Here is a 19608-nt window from a genome sequence, read left to right as displayed (position 1 = left end):
CTAGTTCAAAAATCACAGGAAAATGTTCTTTTAAAATGTGTACAGATGTTTTAAAATGCATTTTATGTATAACTCTCCAGTGTAGAACTTAAAGGAGCTTACGGGTCATCTAAATAATACCTCCTCCCTCATTTTATAAGACAACGCAACCCAAAGGGCATATAGCAATTCTTTGATAGAAGTGGTTCTAAGACACAGGATTTTTGTTCTTAGTGTTGTGGGTTTTGATCGTTTGCTTGGACATCTCTTCTATAATGAAAACTCAAATTAAAAAAAAATTTAGGCTGGGCATGGCGGCTCATGCCTGTAATCCCAGCACTTTGGATTACAGACTCATGTCTCACTCAAGGCAGAAGGATTCCTTGAGGCAAATTGTTTAAGACCAGCCTGGGCAACATAACAGACCCCATCACTATTAAAAAAAAAAAAAAAAAAATTAGCCAGGTGTGGTGGCTCACATGTGTAATCCTAGTTACTCAGGAGGCTGAGGCAGGAGGATTGCTTAAGCCCAGATGTTGGAGGCCGCAGTGAGCTATAATGACGCCACTGCACCGCAGCTTGGATGTCAGATTGAGACCCTGCCTCTAAAAAAGTAAATCTTGGTAGTAGAAGAAATACTTTTAAAAGCATGTTATTTTAAGTTCGGGGGTAGAAGTGCAGGTTTGTTACATAAGTAAACGTGTCATGCGGGTTCGTTGTGCAGATTATTTCATCACCCAGCTCTTAAGCCCAGTACCCATTAGTTATTTTCCCTGATCCTCTCCCTCCTCCCGCCCTCCACCCTCTGAGAGGCCCCAGTGTGTGTTGTTCTCCTCTATGTGTCCATGTAACGTTCTTTACCTGCTATATTCCTCCAGAAAGCAGAAAAGAAATGGGAAGAAAAAAGGCAAAATCTGGACCACTATAACGGGAAAGAGTTTGAGAAGCTCCTAGAAGAAGCTCAAGCCAATATCATGAAGTCAATACCAAATCTGGAGATGCCACCAGCTGCAGGCCCACTGTCAAGGGGAGATGCCCCAGTGGACAAGCTGGAACTTTCAGGTAAGGTCCAGTCCCACAGCAGGAACATATGGAGGTACATGGCCTTGGGCTACGGTGCCATCCACAACAGGACATACTCATCAACAGAACCAATGTCTCAGTTCTTACAAATCTTACAAAATGTAAAACCTGGAAGAGCAAATCCTCTGGTGTTCCTTAGATCTTTACTACTATCTCTTTTTCTTTCTTTCTTTCTTTCTTTTTTGTTTTTTTGAAATGGGGTCTTGCTCTGCCACCCAGGCCGGAGTGTAGCGGTATGATCATAGCTCACTATAACCTCCAACTACTGGGCTCAAGCAATCCTCCCACCTTAGCCTCCCAAGAAGTAGCTAGGGCTATAGATGTGCACACCACTGCATATGTCTAATTTTTTTTTTATTTTTTGAGAGACAGGTTTCTCACTGTGTTGCTTTGGCTGGTCTCGAACTTCTGGCCCCAAGCGATCCTCCTGCCTCAGCTTCCAGAGTAGCTAGAATTACAGGCTTGAGCCACACTTGATTTCACTACTACTGTTTTACCCTAGCCGTAGAGAAGCTGAGTTCTGTGTTAGGATTCTAGAATAATGGCCAATAAAGGAAAATTTAAATTCCTAGTATTTGCCTTTTCTATGCATTTGTGATACTTCACCGCACGAGCTGGGAAAATATTAGGCCTGCATTTAAGACAAGAGCTTTTTGTATGCTTGCAGAAAGAAAATGGTAGCTTTTATGAGCTACCAGGGGATATTAGATCATAAGGCAAAATTGCATTTTTTAATCAAAATTATTAGAATATATATTTAACCAACTCAACTATGGAAGTTAAATGCCAACCTGGCAATAATAATATAACTTCTAGGAATCTCAACCTATTAAATATTCCATCATTTACAAACCATGCGTCTTATTCTGATCTTAAAATTATGGACCCAGATGTTATTTTACTTGCAGCCTAATGTCTCCTCAGTGTCACATTCCACAGTGCCTTATCCAGCAACTACAATTAATTTGGAAAGGAATCCCCATCTTGGCTTGCATGTCAAGAAACATTAAAGTGGATTCCATTTATAACCACTATGCAGTCATCCCTTGGTATCCACGGGAGATTGGTTCCAGGACTCCCATCGGATACCAAAATCTGAGGATGTTCCAGTTCCTGGTATAACATGGCATGGTATTTGCATGTAACCTACTCACATCCTCCCATATACTTTGTGGGGCCAGCACACCTCTGCTGTGCGACTCTGCTGCCTGCCTCCATATACTTTCAATCATCCCTGCATTACTTATGATACCCAATACAATGCCTACACGTTACTTCATTTGTGTGGATTCAACATTGTACTTGGTGCAAGGCAAATTCAAGTTTAATTTTTTGGGATGCGGAGGGATATTTTCCATCTGCAGCTGGTTGAATCCACAGATGTGGAACCCATGGATGCAAAGGACCACCTGCACCTGTCTCCTCCCCAGTTTTCATCCAGTTCATCCCCTAAAGCTCCACTCACTGCAGCCCTCCCCTTCCGTCTGTGCTAAGAGGCTTTTCTTATTCTTATGCCTTTCCCCACCTGCCAGTTGTGTCAGGTCTGTCTAGGGTCCTGGGCGGGGCAGCTCTTCTCACACAAAGGTGACTTTCCTCCCACAGTTCCCATGGAGAATTTCTGATGGAGAAAATGCCCTAGCTCATCACACTTTTTTTTTTTTTTTTTTCTTTTGAGACTGAGTCTCACTCTGTCACCCAGGCTGGAGTTCAGTGGCATGATCTTGGCTCCCTGCAACCTCTGCCTCCTGGGTTCAAGCAATTCTCCTACCTCAGCCTCCCAAATAGCTAGTATGACAGGCACCACCACACCTAGCTAATTTTTGTATTTTTAGTAGAGACGGGGTTTTACCATGTTGGCCAGGCTGGTCTCCAACTCCTGACCTCAGGTGATCCACCCGCCTCTGTCTCCCATAGTGCTGGGATTACAGGCCTGAGCCACCGGCCAGCTCATCACATTTTTATCTTGCCTAATTCTGCTCTCTCTGCCGCATTATTAATTTTGTCATAGAGTCCTCTGATGTTTCATACAGATCTCATAACTGTTCCTTCTCATGACTGAACAACAAAAGCATATTACATTTTGTTCACTTACCTCATTTTGGCTCTTGATTCTATCTGATTTTTTTAATTTGTATAAATCACTTTTAAAATTACTCCCCAAGGTATTTTGACTTAGTTCAAATGTTCTTGTTTTTTCTTTTTCAATGCATCTCTGACTTGGTCTCAGAAACAGTCCAGTGACGGACAGGCTACCAGAAATGTGTGAAGGTAGCATCCGTGACCTGTAAACATTAGTTTCTGTCATTTTAATTTATTTGTCGTGGAATTATCATTTTTAATGTATTTTTGTTGATTAATGAGGCAAACTTCTAAGTGTAGAGTTTTAAATACCATTTGTATTTCCCCTTGTGTGAATTTTCTATTTGGATAATGGAGGAATATGGATAATGATCAAAAATTGATAAAGGCCGGCGTGGTGGCTCATGTCTGTAATCCCAGTGCTTTTGGAGGCCAACATGGGAGGAATCACTTGAAGCCAGGACTTTAAGAGCAGCCTGGGCAACATAGTGAGACCCCATCTCTACAAAAATTTAAAAAGCAGCTGGGCGTGGTGGCACACACCTGCAGTTCCAGCTACTCTGGGCTGACGCAGGAAGATTGCTTGAGCCCAGGAGTTTGAGGCTGAGGTGAGCCGTGATGGCACCACTACACTTCTGCCTAAGTGAAAGAGCAATACCCTGTCTCAAAAATAAAACAAAAAAGGCCAGGTGCAGTGGCTCACACCTGTAATCCCAGCACTTTGGGAGGCTGAGGCAGACAGATTGCTTAACCCCAGGAGTTCAAGACTAGCCTGTGCAACATGCAAAACCCCATCTCTACACACACAAAAAATAAATAAATGAAATAAAGAAAATTAGCCAGGTGTTGTGGTGCACACCTGTAATGCCAGCTACTAGGGAGGCTGAGGTGGGAGGATCACCTGAGCCCGGAAGGTCAAGGCCTCAGTGAGCCTTGATCATACCACTGCATTCCAGAGTGGGTGACAGTGAGACCTTATCTAAAAAATAAAAAAAATTTTTTAAATGTTGTTTAATTAAAAAATTCAAATCTACTTCCTCTCCAACTTTGTTCTCATTTGCATCCCATTTTTTCTCTGGCCCTCCCTAGGCCAGATTCTACTGTGACATTGACCTTCAGCAGAAAACCCTCTTGCTGATGCTATTTTTTCAGACTGAGGGATGAAGGCTTTGGAGGCCAAGCAGGGGGCTATGGATTTGCCCTTGGGCTCCGATTTTTTTTTAATCTATCCAAGTACTACTCAGCTTTTTTGCATAACAAGAATGTTATTTAATAATATTAATAACAGGCAGTACTTTACATAGCATTTACATTAAGCCAAGTTCAGTATGTAAGTCATTCAATCCTAATGACACCCCAAAGGAAAGGATATTATAATACCCATTTAACAGATGAGAAAACTGAGACTGAGAGAGGTTTAGTAACTTGTGCAGGGTCATTTTGGGATTTAAATCCAGTCGCTCTTTAGGGTCTATACACTTAATGCTTGCTCTATGGAGAGGATAGAAAATGTTTAAATCAGATTGCATTGAGTTTGTAGCAATATACCAGACTTTCTGGATGTTTTCTTGCAACAAGATTATTCTTGCAATGGTGCACTGTTTTCCAGAAGATTCTCCAAATTCAGAACAGGACTTGGAAAAGCTAGGGGGAAAGTCGCCCCCTCCTCCTCCCCCACCTCCTCGTCGAAGCTACCTGCCAGGATCGGGACTCACCACCACGAGGTCAGGCGATGTGGTCTACACCGGCAGAAAGGAGAACATCACCGCTAAGGTCTGATAGGCTAAGCCCTGGTAAACTGGCCTCTGGGTTCAGATGATACCCTTAGACAAGGTTCTGTCTGTTAGAACATAAAAAGTAGTGAGGCAGAGAATTAGTGACTCGATCATACAAGATCCCCAGGAAGCACCACAGGTGGGACAGTGGCAGCCAGTATGATTGGACAAGACCCAGACCATGAGTTTCATCCTTATTTGACTTTTAGCTGCAACAATGTGAAATGCAAATCACAAGCTGTTTCCTATGTGGGCATCATAAGATTGAAAATGAGGGTAGGAGGGGGAAAGAAAGATTATCTTCCAAAGGTAACTGAGGTGAGCTGACACTGTTGTGGGAGTCTATACAGAAAGATGTTCAAAGAACTTTAGATTCCACTTAACTAGCCAAGTGTTAGCTTTTATGTTAAATGTAAAACACAATTTCCTCCAAAGAGATGGAGTGTAGGAGGGCCTTTCATGAGGACTGTGTTAGTCTGTTCTCAGGGTGCTGAAAAACACATGCCTGAGGCTGGGTAATTTACAAAGGAAAGAGGTTTAATGGACTCACAGTTCCATGTGGCTGGGGAGGCCTCACGATTATGGCAGAAGATGAAGGAAAAGCAAAGGGACTTCTTACATGGTGGCAGGCAAGAAAGAGATTGTGTGGGGGAACTCCCATTTATAAAACCATCAGATCTCGTGAGACTCACTCACCACCGTGAGAACAGCACGGGAAAGACCTGCCCCCATGATTCAATTACCTCTCACCTGATCCCTCCAGTGGCACGTGGGAATTATGGGAGCTACGATTCAAGATGAGATTTGGGTGGGGTCACAGCCAAACCATATCAAAGACACTGAATGTTGAGGAGTTCCAATTATATTATCATTATTTAATCCATTCATCAAAATGACAACTTATGCAAACACAAACCCAAACTAAATGCAAAGGGATAAAATAACCTTTCAGCTCTTTTCTCAGCTAAGATCTAGGAAGCCAGTGTTACAGGCAGTGAGGGACCATCTGTCCCTGTTTTGCTAGCACCTAGGAGATGTTAAGCCACTATCCATGGTTTCAATCTCCCACAGGCAAGCAGTGAAGATGCTGGACCAAGCCCACAGACCAGAGCCACAAAATGTCTAGCAGAGGAGCCTGCTTCAGCCTGGACCCCATCCCCACCCTCTGTCACTACCTCCTCCTCAAAGGATGAGGAGGAAGAAGAAGAAGAAGGAGACAAAATAATGGCAGAACTCCAGGTATGTGGGTGCGGTGACTGACATTGGCTCCTTGCCTCCCGCCTGGGTCTCTCCAGCCATGGCACTTACAGATTTGTTAGCGAGAGGGCCAGGAAAGCGCATGGAGCGGGACCATAGAAGCTGTGTCTTCTGGCCTTGGCCTTTGCTTTCCCAAGATGGCGCTGAACAAGGCTCTCAGGGTGCCTATATGATGTGCAAGGAATGACCGTTTCACAAAACTACTCACGCTTTCCTAACTCTGGCTGGTAGGATTGATTCTCCTTTCTTTCCATCTTAAGAGACTCTGCTTCATTTCAAAAGCAAGTAAGATAAGGATTAGAAATACCAGCCATTGTCCTGTCTTGATAAGGACAGACTGAAGCACACGTTAGGTGGGTTCCCATTCCTTGGCTTTACCACTTAGAGCCACTGACCTTGGATGGTGGACTCAAGGCCAATGACTGGCTTCCTGTGGTCCATACCAAGTCCCTGTTCAATATCAATGTCATCTTTTCAGATATTATGAAAAGCTGAATTATTTTGTTTTCCATTTTCCTTGGTCTATTTGAGAAATGATACTGTATTAGTTTTAGATATTTATTTTTTAACTATGACATAGTCCACTCATAGGATGAAGGATGGGGTGCCAAGGTTGTGCCCAAAACTGATCCCACATTCCCATCACGGATGTGATTCTACCTCAGGTCTATGTCCTGAGAACTTGTCTCATCAGAGACATGTACACAATTCCTAGAACAAACTTTGTGTAGAATATTTCATTTGCCTCATGCTTCTTATAGGATTTTTCTGTCAATCAGATAGTTGGAACACCAGCACCTTGGGGCTCAAAAACATGTTAGCTTTTTACCAGTGTACCAATGGCTTTGTGCCAACCCATAAATTTTCATTTTTTCTTTGGAGTAGGAAGAACTTTCAATCCACATGATTTTCACTGCACTTGTTCTACTCTGGTTTCCATGGTAATAACTGCCAAAATTGAACTGCCTGGATTTTGCAGGGAAAACAGAACTGCTGGTTGAATTGACACATTCATGAGCCCTTTCACGCTTCACTAAAACTCACAGCCTAGCCTGGGACATCCCCGCAACCAATCAGGCTATTTGCAGGTTTTTAGAAGGCTTGGATAATTGTTTTCATAGGAACCCCAGATTTATAAAGCTGGTATCTTTCAGGCTTGTGGATAATTTTTTACACCTCTGTAAGAGAAATACTAAATTTGTTGCAGCCACTTATAGCCCACCACTGAGGGACACTTTTCTCCATTGAAGTCTAAATATTTGATGCCCTCTTTGACTATTTTACAGACATTGGCATATCTGGCTTCATGCCATATTCTTGGTGGTTAGATAATAAGAGTGGTGGCCGGGCGTGGTGGCTCACACCTGTAGTCCCAGCATTTTGGGAGGCCGAGGCGGGCAGATCACCTGAGGTCAGGAGTTCGAAACCAACCTGGCCAACATGACAAAACCCCATCACTACTAAAAAATACAAAAATTAGCTGGGCATGGTGGCAGGTGCCTCTAATCCCAGCTACTCAGAAGGCTGAGACAGGAGAATCACTTGAATCCGGGAGGTGGAGGTTGCAGTGAGCCAAGATCATACCACTGCACTCCAGCCTGGGTGACAAGAGTGAAACTCTGTCTCCAAAAAAAAAAAAAAAAAGTGGTGAATGAAGTACTCTAACCTCCTTAACTCAACCAAACCCTGTTAGCCCTCTGGCTGGGATAAAAACCCAGCCTGCTAAATCTGCAACTCGGTCAATGGCCTGTGGCCATAATGCTTCTCTTATTTCTACACCTTCTCAAGGCAGGACAAGGAGAAGCTATGGCCCCTTCTAAGGACAATTGTGCAACCACTTTCTGTGTGTGTGCTCCACATCTCCAGGCATCAGAAGAAAAACAGGCTCTGAAATCGAGGGCCTAATAGCTCAAAGGAGATGGCAGTTGGCATTTGTAAGCAGCACTCTAAGTAAGCGGATAAACCAAACACATCCAGGGCATGCTAGGACTGGTGTGACTAAGAAACAGCAAGGAGGCCAGGTGCAGCAGAGACAGGGGAGCAAACAGTCTGGACAAAAAGGCCAGAGAAAGTCCCTCATCAGCCACCTTCAGATTTTAGGACTAGTGATGGAATGTTTACTGAAAGAGGACATATATTATTCTTTCTGCCAGCAGAGATACCTCCAAATGACAACATTTGACATAAAGAAAACACTAGGCAATTATTTAGGCTGATTCATTTAAATATGTGGTCTTTCGCCGGGCACAGTGGCTCATACTTGCAATCCCAGCACTTTGGGAGGCTGAGGTGGGCAGATCGTTTGAGGTCAGCAGTTTGAGGCCAGCCTGGCCAACATGGTGAAACCCTGTCTCTACTAAAAAAACTACAAAAAATCAGCCAGGCATGGTGGCAGGTGCCTGTCATCCCAGCTACCTGGGAGGCTGAGGCAGGAGAATTGCTTGAACCCAGGAAGCAGAGGTTGCAGTGAGCTGAGATCTCACCACTGCACTCCAGCCTGGGCGACGGGGCGAGACTGCCTCAAATAAATAAACAAACAAACAAATAAAAATAGTTTTTAATCCTAGCTGCACATTAGAATTATTTTGGGAGTTAAAAAAAAAATTCCTACAGCTCAGAGATTCTGATTTGTGTGTTATCTGAGTGGGGTCTCAAGAGTATTTGAGAACAACAGTGTTTTTTTTTAACCTGGGTGGTATATAGCCTGGTTGAGAACCACTGATGTCCATAAGTTTGGGTCCCTGAGTTACCAGTCTCTCCTCTCATGATCAGGACATTGCTCACATGTCGGCTTCCTTTTTAGCCCTGTAGACACCATCTATGTCTGTACTTTGTCCCTTTGAGAACTGGCCTCCCTGACTTAAATTCACAAGAACCAACTATTGGCTCTTACAGTTTTCAGAGACAAATCTCCAGGATGCAGGCAGCTCCTAGGCCACTCGGAATGACATCGTTGCTTAAAAGCATCACTTTATTCGAAATGAGCCTCAGAACACTTTGGAGCGCGGTAGTACCTATTTCAGAGAACGGTTGTTAAGAGTACTTTTATTCTAAGAGTTAAAGGTTTAAAATGGCTTCTGAGCTTTTGCTGTATAATTTCAATAAAGCTCATAAAAAACAAGGAGGAAGAAAAAAGAAAGATAGTGTTTTGTTTTAATTTATTTACATATTGAGCATTTTTTAAAGGTGAAAGCAAGAAGCCCTCCTAAGTACCAATTTAGGTTCACCCCAGAGAGGCAGAAAAGGTAGTAGTGTCTGTTTTATCTTGGCATTACCAAGAAAGGAAGGCAGCCTTTGCCCCAGGCTCAGCCTCCAAGCCAGCTTTGTCAACATGAGAGAACGTGGGGAGCAGGATTTCAGGGTGCTACCTCCCTAGCCTAAACCTGCCTGCAGGACCCGGGCTGGGGTCCCCAAGCGTCCGGTTGTTCCTGCCTGTTTCCGTCCGTTCTCCTCAGTACCCTTGGATCCCTGTTAACCTCAGTATTTTAATTCCTTAGGCATTCCAGAAGTGTTCCTTTATGGATGTAAATTCAAACAGTCATGCTGAGCCATCCCGGGCTGACAGTCACGTTAAAGACACTAGGTCGGGCGCCACAGTGCCACCCAAGGAGAAGAAGGTAACGTGGCAACTGCACATTTGCCACACGGTTGGGAGTCCTTCCTTCCTTGCTCTGACACTAACAACGGCTCTTGTACTCGACCTTTGTCCCCTCTGTCTTTTTTCTCTCTCTTTTTTTTTTTTTTTTTTTAAACTAATGGAGACACAGGTATAGGTTAAAATCAGAGATATCTTGCTCAGGTTTTCAGAGCAAACACTGTGTTCCAGCCCACAGCATACAATAGTATATGCAGAATTTAGACACTATCTTCCCAAACTAAAGAGTATACCCCTTTCAGTACTTTCTAGAACGACTCTAGAAAGAAATATATAGAAATAGCAACCAAGTATTTAGCAGTTTTTCTAATTTGTAACATCCTTTGGGCAAAAAAGGAAAACAAGTATCTATGTTTAAAAAAATTAGGTAAAAACCAGTCGGGTGCAGTGGCTCACATCTGTAATCCCAGCACTTTGGGAGGCCGAGGCTGGTGGATCACCTGAGGTCAGGAGTTCGAGACCAGCCTGGCCAACATGGTGAAACCCCATCTCTACCTAAAATACAAAAAATTAGCTGAGTATGGAGGTGGACACCTCTATTCTCAGCTACTCAGGAAGCCAAGGCAGGAGAATCGCTTGAACCCTGAAGTCAGAGGTTGCAGTGAGCTGAGATCGCACCACTGCACTCCAGCCTTGGCAACAAGAGCAAAACTCTGTCTCAAAAAAAGAAAAAGTAAAAACCTTTGTTTTGGGGAAGAAAATGCATGGTAGAAAGTACCTACCACCACACACAGGTGTAACTTCATGGAAACATACAAATGTTTATTTGCACAAACGTCCAAGGATGCCAAACAGAATTTTTGCTAAGTATTATCCATTTATAAAGTATACCTTCCAAGATAGTAAGTTCAGTATAGTTTTAGTGTTAAAATATATGTGTGACGCCAAAAAAAAAAAAAATCCAGGCTCTGAAACAAAGTCTGCTGTCATTGTAAAAGTACTCTAGGGAAATGACCATGGCCTGAATGTTTGAAATGCAACTTTAAGTTGCACCTAGAGCATCTATGATTTTTAGATATAGAGACATCTTACTTGAATTAAGCCTCCGTCTAAACTTCAGGATAAAAAGCTTGCAATGACCAATTCAAGGCCTAACGTTTTTCTCCAGGGACTTATCTTTCAGAATTCAAGGATTCTAGCTTTCCTTAAACAAAGTCAAACTAATCAGATGCAAGATAGCCCGATAGCTACTACAGATGGGTACCTCGGTCCATGTATGACAGCTCAAGGAGGTAGATGCTGTATCACAAAACTGAAAGGCTATTCTAACACAACAGTTCAAGAGACACAGGCCAAGGAGGCCAACCCGCTTCTCCTTGGCTCATAGCCACGATGGCGCCCTTGTGTAAACTCTCTGCCACATAAACTGACATGTGACACTGTTAATAGGGGGAAGAGAATCTCACTGTATACCAAGGGGGGTTACTGTTGATAAATGTTTCTCATGAAGAAAACCTGGCCTGGCCTGGTGGCTCACACCAGTAATCCCAGCACTTTGGGAGGCCAAGACGGGAGAATCACTTGAGGCCAGGAGTTATCCAGGGTGCTTATTCTGGATAATTAATCTCACTAGATTAACCTACTTCAGAATGATCATGAGTATCAGACTTCTCTTATCCCCGATTTTGGGTCTTTATTAACCTCTTCCAGGGCTGAGTATTTACCCTTCCATAAATCAGATGTTTTCGTAAGCATTTTTTTATCCTGTCATCACTGAAACTCCAGCCTAGTTCTTCACTTGTATGCAATTTTCCTGTAACCCTGTCTCTCATTTTGGTTTATTGTCCATATGCCTATTGAATGCTTTTCCAATTGTCTTCATAATCCAAATCTCAGGGCCTATAAATACATATTAAAGAGGCATAATTACCTTTCACGCAGAGTCTTGACCATCTAAGACTAAGAAATCATTGTGAGTTTACATGACAATTACGGCCAAGCTCATGCACTTGCTTTGATACATTAATTCATTTTTTTCTAGCCCAGCGATAAAAAGTATAGGTCGTGTGAAAACCAAACTTCACATTTTTATCCTAGTGACTTTACATTGGAGCATTTGTGCTACTACTCAATTTTAAAATACATATATTACGGGGGGGGGCGTGGTTGAAATTTATTTATTTATCTTTGAGACCGAGTCTCGCTCTGTCACCCAGGCTGGAGCGCAATGGTGCAATCTCAGCTCACTGCAACCTCCGCCTCCCGAGTTGAAGCGATTCTCCTGCCTCAGCCTCTTGAGTAGCTGGAATTACAGGGGCGTGCCACTATGCCTGGCTAATTTTTGTATTTTTAGTAGAGACAGGGTTTCACCATGTTGATCAGGCTGGTCTCAAACTCCTGACCTCATGATCCACCCACCTCCACCTCCCAAAGTGCTGGGATTACAGGCGTGAGCCACCACACCTGGCCTGAAATGTTTAATGATGGGAATGGCACGGGCCATGACCAACCAGAACAGACGCCAGCCCTAACCCCCAGTAAATAGACCCCGAGAACATCTGCCACGTATGTGTCTTTAGGTCACATTCCAATTCCATCTGCAATTCAGGGGGCAAGTTCTCATTCGGGTCCTAGCATGATAGGCCGACTCCATATCTGGAGTTGTAACCTTAGGCTGAAACCTTATTTTTTCTTTTTTATTTACATGTATATATTTTTTGAGACGGAGCCTTGCTCTGTCGCCCTGGAGGCTGGAGGGCAGTGGCATGATCTCAGCTCATTGCAACTTCTGCTTCCCAGGTTCAAGCGATTCTCCTGCCTCAGCCTCCCGAGTAGCTGATATTACAGGCGCCCGCCACCATGCCCAGCTAATTTTTGTATTTTCAGTAGCGATGCGGTTTCACCATGATGACCAGGTTGGTCTCGAATTTCTGACCTCAAGTGATCCACCCACCTTGGCCTCCCAAAGTGCTGGGATTACAGGCGTGTGCCACTGCACACAGCCTATTTTTATTTTTTATTTTTGTGTGTATTTGATGGAGTCTTTGCTGTGTTGCCCAGGCTGTTCTCAAACTCCTGGACTCAAGCAATCCTCCCGCCTCAGCCTCCCGAGTAGCTGGCATTACAGGAAGCTCAATTATTTTTCTTCTTTAAAACCTTTTACTTGACATACTCATTGTTTCATATTTTAAATTTAAAATCCCACAAAAGAAGCCATGTGGTTCCACTGCAGCAGCCGAATCATTGCACTCATTTGGGGGCTTCCTGGGGAGCAAGCAGAAGTAAAACAGGAGGTATTTGGTGGCTCGTGCACCCTGTACTTTGCGCAATATTTCCGTGTGATTAATTCTGACTGCGTTGTTTGTGTGTCGTTCCTTGGTTGTGTATGAACAGTCTTTCCATTCTTAACCAAGGTCATAGGGTTGCTCTGTGTTGACTTTGGCTGGGCCCGGGTGTTTGTGCTTTGTGTTGTCATTGCTTTAACCGTAGCCTTCATGGGAATTGTGCTCCATCCTGCTGTAATGAACCACCTCAGCAAGAAGAAAGGGCAGCAGTGCCTTGGAACCGACAAGGCATCACTAGTGTTAGTGTTATGTCAGGGCCTGAGGCTACTGATACGCCTTGGGAAAGGCCAGGCCTCCGGGTGAAGTGCTTTGAATACCTGGGTCCTCACCACTGGATCCTTCAATCCTGAATCTTGGTGGGAGCCTAAGACATGTATCTTCACTCTACACTGGAAAATACAGAGAATGAAAGCTGAGTCGTGATATCACTGTCACCAATTTAACCTCAAATATCTGCTTTGTGAATGTTTAGGTTATATTGTGACAGCATGATGGCTATGAATTGAGGTTATATTGTAACAGCATGATCACTCTGAATTTGGATTTGATCATCTTGGCTATGAGGAGTGTGAAGGTGATTTTGACACTTTGACACCTGCAGTATAAACCGCATTTCAATTTGTCATTTGATCAGGGGAAAATAATGTTTTTTCATCCCAAAATGCCAAACCCAACCAAGGCAGATGTCTTTATAGGACAATCTCCATAATAGAAGCAGAGAGAGGACTGAAATAACGAGCTGTAAGGGAAACTAAAATTCCCCTGGGCTGGTTCCTAAGTTTATAGGCAAGAAAACTGAGGCCAAAGAAGTAAAGTGATTTATCTAAAGTAACACAGTTTAGTGGCAGATCTGGATTAGAATCCAAAGTTTCTGTCAGCCCACACATTGTGCTTTTCACAATTCTTCAGGTTTTAGATTCTGCTAGGCTCACAATCTGATGTTGAAAAGAGGACATGTTAGTAATGACTCTGTCCCTTTATTCTCTTCACTGCTCCCCCACAAATTTTAAATTCTTGAAATCTTTTGCTAATTGAGATTTTCATCTTGTGCAAACACAGGGCATTTTTGGCAGTTGGAGAACAAAGCAATCCAAGGTAAACAGCTCTAGGCTTTGGATTGGTGTGTAACAATTATGCGTGGCCCGCATGTCTTAGAAATGTAATTAAAGGAACGATTTAGTTATAGTCCACTTTTGGGGGCAATGTGGTTTTGTGGAGTAACATGTCCTACACTGTTCTACCAGAATTTGGAATTTTTCCATGAAGATGTACGGAAATCTGATGTTGAATATGAAAATGGCCCCCAAATGGAATTCCGAAAGGTGAGTTCACCAGATCTGTTTTCCAACCGATACCATGCACATTAATTGCCTGCCTCTGCAGATCCATTGCTGATTAACGTGTGTGGTTTCCCTCCTCCGTTCTCCCTCTCAGGTTACCACAGGGGCTTTAAGACCTAGTGACCCTCCTAAGTGGGAAAGAGGAATGGAGAATAGTATTTCTGATGCATCAAGAACATCAGAATATAAAACTGAGATCGTAATGAAGGAAAATTCCATATCCAATATGAGTTTACTCAGAGACAGTAGAAACTATTCCCAGAAAACTGTGCCTAAGGTCAATTTCAGTTTCTCTGGCATTAGTTCATTAGCAGATGAAATAAGCAAAGGGTCTAAAGTCTCAGGCCTGCAATACTCTATAGCGGACACGGAGAACCAGAAGCTGAATTATGGAAAGACAAAGGAGATGGAAAAGCAAAATACGGATAAGTGTCACATTTCCTCTCCTAGTAGATTAACAGAATCAAGTGTGCATGATTTTAAAACAGAAGATCAAGAGGTTATCATGACAGATTTTGGCCAAGTCGTTCTAAGACCCAAGGGGGCAAGGCATGCTAACGTGAACCCTAATGAAGACGGAGAATCCAGTCCAAGTTCTCCCACTGAAGAAAATGCAACCACTGACAACATTGCCTTCATGATTACCAAAACCACTGTCCAGGTTCTTTCCAGTGGGGAGGTGCATGACATTGTTAGCCAAAAGGGAGAAGACATACAGACGGTTAATATTGATGCCAGAAAAGAGATGGCCCCCCGACAAGAAGGGACTGATGGTGAGGAGCCAGTTGTGTGCCTGGACAAGAAACCAGTGATCATCATTTTCGACGAGCCCATGGACATCCGGTCTGCGTATAAGAGACTTTCAACTATCTTTGAGGAGTGTGACGAGGAATTAGAGAGAATGATGATGGAGGAAAAGATAGAGGAGGAGGAAGAGGAGGAAAATGGAGATTCTGTAGTCCAGAATAATACCACTTCCCAGATGTCTCATAAGAAGGTGGCCCCGGGCAATCTTAGAACAGGACAACAGGTGGAAACAAAGTCACAGCCACACTCTGTGGCAACAGAGACCGGAATCCCAGGGGGACAGGAAATGAACAGAATGGAGCTGAACAAGTTCAGCCACGTGGATTCTCCACATTCGGAATGCAAGGGTGACGACCTGACCGATGGCCAGTTTGAAAGCCCCAAGAAAAAGTTTAAATTCAAATTCCCTAAGAAGCAACTCGCCGCTCTCACTCAAGCCATTCGCACGGGAACTAAAACAGGGAAGAAGACTTTGCAAGTGGTAGTCTACGAAGAAGAGGAAGAGGACGGCACCCTGAAACAACACAAAGAAGCCAAGCGCTTCGAAATCACTAGGTCCCAACCTGAAGACAGCCCTGAAAACATGCTGAGGAGGGAAGAACAGTCCAGCATCGAGAGCACATCTCCGATTTCAAGAACTGATGAAATTAGAAAAAACACCTACAGAACGTTGGATAGCCTGGAGCAGACCATTAAACAGCTCGAAAATACAATCAGTGAAATGAGTCCCAAAGCCCTAGCTGATACCTCAGGTTCTTCCAACAGAGATTCTGTTGCAAGTTTATCCCACATAGCCCAAGAGGCCTCTCCCCGGCCCTTGCTAGTTCCGGATGAAGGCCCCACTGCCCCAGAGCCCCCTACGTCAATACCTTCAACTTCACGTAAGGTATCTTGGTCTGCTGGAAAATGAAAAGACCCAGCTGCTTTCCTAAATCTGCCATAATCACCATTAGCGAAAGGTGTCTTGTGACTTAATTGCTTTCTTTCAGGTGGCTTTTTTTTTTTTTTTTTTTTTTTTTTTTTTGTCTGTTCGCCATGAAACCCTTCTTTCATACTTTCTCCCTCACCTTCAAAACAACAACTAGGTGTCTAACAGCTAATCAATTCTGGTTTTGCCTCTGTTGCTGACTGGTGTTGGGTAAACACGAGGCTGCCGGGTCAGCCATGTGCTGTTGAAATCATTGCTCTGATACTCACATTAAAATCCGTTTGATCAGTAGTGAGCAGTTGATTCTGTTTGATTCTTCTGATTAACCCCAGTTGGTGTCTCCTAGATCTGTCCTGCATGTAGGGCTGTGGCTTCTCACCTTGAGCTTCTCTGAACATAGTGGAGCAGCCTCACGGATGACCTACTCACGTGCTTCTCCTTCTCTTCCCCCTCTCACTGGTCCTTCCCACAGGGCTCCAGCGGGGCCCCACAGACGAGCAGGATGCCTGTCCCCATGAGTGCCAAGAACAGACCCGGAACCCTGGACAAACCTGGCAAGCAGTCCAAACTGCAGGATCCCCGCCAATATCGTCAGGTAGTTTTACCTTAAACCCAATTTTGGATGGACGCTATTTCAGTTAAGAAGCAAGTCACTGACTTAGTTTATACCAAATATTGTGCTTACTTTGTAAGATAACGGTTTACATAGACATCCTGGATCTGGGGGCATGAAGAAAGTCTAAAAACCATTTGTTAAACTTTTTCACCACACTTTTGCATGCTTGCAGTAAAACATCTTTTACTTTGTGACTCCAAGCTCCAAATTTTAACTGTTAACACACGGTGCCAGACCAGGTGGCTTTTCTTTGGTGAATGTAGTGTTTCATCTGAACACCTCGGGAAGCAGAGACAAACCAACCTGTGGTGGAACTGCCCTTAACGTCACCACTACTAACGTCTATGTTGACTGTATTGCGTTAGAAGCACATTAACGCTCCGTCAAAATGCCCGACCCCCACCCCAGTAATTATCCAGACGCATGGCCCACCTGGCACACGGGAAATGGTAGAGCTGGAATGATGGGACTCCTCTCACAAATGCGTTCTTCCTTTCCTCCTTTCCTGTCCATCCTTTGCTATGTACGTGGGGGGTTTCTACCAGGTCCAGTAAAGCACAACAAGACTTAGCTCAGGCCTTGAACTGTGTTTGGTTGGTTTTCTTTGATTGAATTATTCTCAGAAGGGCTGTGTTGCCAGGCCCTGTGGGTTGGTCACGTGTCCACCTTTCTGACAAAATGTCTCCCGCCATCTTTATTTGCAGGCTAATGGAAGTGCTAAGAAATCTGGTGGGGACTTTAAGCCTACTTCCCCCTCCTTACCTGCTTCTAAGATTCCAGCCCTTTCTCCCAGCTCTGGGAAAAGCAGTTCTCTGCCCTCTTCTAGTGGTGACAGCTCTAACCTCCCTAATCCACCTGCTACTAAACCATCGATTGCTTCTAACCCTCTCAGCCCCCAAACAGGACTCCCACCTGCTCACTCTGCCTCCCTCATCCCTTCTGTCTCTAATGGCTCTTTGAAGTTTCAGAGCCTTACTCATACAGGCAAAGGTCACCATCTTTCATTCTCACCGCAGAGTCAAAATGGCCGAGCACCCCCTCCTTTGTCATTCTCCTCCTCCCCTCCTTCCCCCGCCTCCTCCGTCTCACTGAATCAAGGTGCCAAGGGCACCAGGACCATCCATGCTCCCAGCCTCACCAGCTACAAGGCACAGAACGGAAGTTCAAGCAAAGCCACTCCATCCACAGCAAAAGAAACCTCTTAAAGGTCAAATCCTATCAGGCACAAGTCGGAGTTACGTTAAAAACAAAACAAATTAACAGTCTACAACAACTGTTTTCACAAGAGAATGTAACATATTGCTGTATCGTTTGAGGCTTAATGCTAAGTATGTGCTAAATACTGGATTAATAGATTTCAGTAAAGCTCGTTTGTTTTTCTTTTTTTTTTTTTTGGTTTTGGTTTTACCTAGTTGCTATGGTGTCTACCGTCTATACTCAATACCTATAAAATGCAGTAAGCATGTGTTACAAAACGAGGTTCTGGTGGGAGAGAAAGGTGCGTGTGAGACGGAAGAATTGTCTTAAGCATATAAAACATGTATGATTCCAGAATTTTAGTATGTTTTGTATAAAACTATTTTTCATTACGGAGACTAGAAGTGAACAGAGAATTACACAAGTGTGACTATACAAATTGTAAAAGATACTATAATATTTCCTTTTATTTTAGTGTTATTTAGCTTTATTACAGATTTCTATTTTTGTCAAAACTTCATGGTTCCTTTCAAGATCTTTTTTGCCAAAACATTTTGATACTATAGCATTGTACATTTGAAAGTAGTGTGCTAGACTATAAAACCAATGCACTTCTACCTGAGCCCTACACACAGGCATATGTAGAAGGCAATTTATCAAACCTATTGCACTGCCATGAAAAGTATGTATAATAATTTGCTAGCCCAAGCAAGCTAGTTTTCTTTGCTTGCTTCTTTTCTTTCTTTTTTCCTTCCTTTTTTTTTTCTTTTTTCTTTTTTAACATGTTGAGGTTCTCTAGTTGTTTTCTTTGGAGTATCTAACCCCTTCTTTTGTTTTCTGAGACCTGGTAACCCACGCTCTTGCATTGTGGATTTTAAAATGTACACTCTGTACGGTTCTGTAAACCGAAAAACTTTTGTAAATATATAAATATACATAGACATTAAAATACTGTATGTGACAGCACATAGAGTAGTTTTCCCACACCAAAGTTAATTTTTATGCATGCTTTAAAAGTATATATCGGGATGGGCAGAAATGGAAGTATCCATACATTTTTAAAAAGCAACAAGTTTGCACAGCTAGAGTGTTTTTGTAAATAAATGTATTTGTATAACACAGTCATGTAATATACAGAACTATAAGCAGAGACTTTGCAAAACTAAATAAAGGGCTGCATGCTTATTATTTTTTGTACCTTGTCACTATAACTACTTCCTAGTCAAAGAACGAAATGTAACTGTTACCAAGTTTAATGTTTTTCTGCTTTGAGGCTTTGAGGGATATAACCACATCCACTCAAGAGGACACTACTTTTCTGAAAGCTCTGGGGTGACTAATGATGAATTCCTAATAAATTAATTGCAAGTGTGGTGCCTTGGATGTGACCTGTTGGCTCTCTCTCTTCTCTGTGGCTTATCAAGGTGTGGATGACAGAAAGCAAACCTGGACACAGAGTTTCCACCCTCCGTTCCTGGAGGGGCTCTTATTATTTTCTCTCTTTTTCAAAAACTTCCAGCAGAAGTAAAGTGGAAATAAAATGTCTTTATCACTTGGCTTTTTTTCTTTTGAGTCCTCAACTTAAAAAAATATTGTTGGCCTAGAGGG

At 43.2% G+C, this 19608-nt stretch overlaps 1 protein-coding gene across 7 annotated transcripts in view; it reads left to right on the top strand.

Moving 5' to 3' along the window:
- KIAA1217 (KIAA1217 ortholog) overlaps positions 1 to 19388 on the top strand; it is an 846584-nt gene extending 827196 nt beyond the window's left edge. Inside the window, exons 14-21 of one of the 7 annotated variants that reach the window (XM_023223194.2) lie at positions 858 to 1041; positions 4751 to 4914; positions 5988 to 6155; positions 9671 to 9790; positions 14357 to 14434; positions 14547 to 16145; positions 16660 to 16782; positions 17508 to 19388. In XM_023223194.2, coding sequence (XP_023078962.1) covers positions 858 to 1041; positions 4751 to 4914; positions 5988 to 6155; positions 9671 to 9790; positions 14357 to 14434; positions 14547 to 16145; positions 16660 to 16782; positions 17508 to 18008 — 2937 coding nt within the window. In that variant the 3' untranslated portion in view covers positions 18009 to 19388. Of the gene's footprint in view, positions 1 to 857; positions 1042 to 4750; positions 4915 to 5987; positions 6156 to 9670; positions 9791 to 14356; positions 14435 to 14546; positions 16146 to 16659 lie in introns of all 7 variants that reach the window. The other 6 variants (XM_023223195.1, XM_023223196.1, XM_023223199.2 and 3 more) reach the window with 6 other exon arrangements.
- Positions 19389 to 19608: the final 220 nt, after the last annotated feature.

This window comes from Piliocolobus tephrosceles, chromosome 9 (assembly GCF_002776525.5).
Source record: "Piliocolobus tephrosceles isolate RC106 chromosome 9, ASM277652v3, whole genome shotgun sequence".
Lineage (NCBI taxonomy): Eukaryota > Metazoa > Chordata > Mammalia > Primates > Cercopithecidae > Piliocolobus > Piliocolobus tephrosceles.
This window is presented reverse-complemented; position numbering and strand designations above follow the sequence as displayed.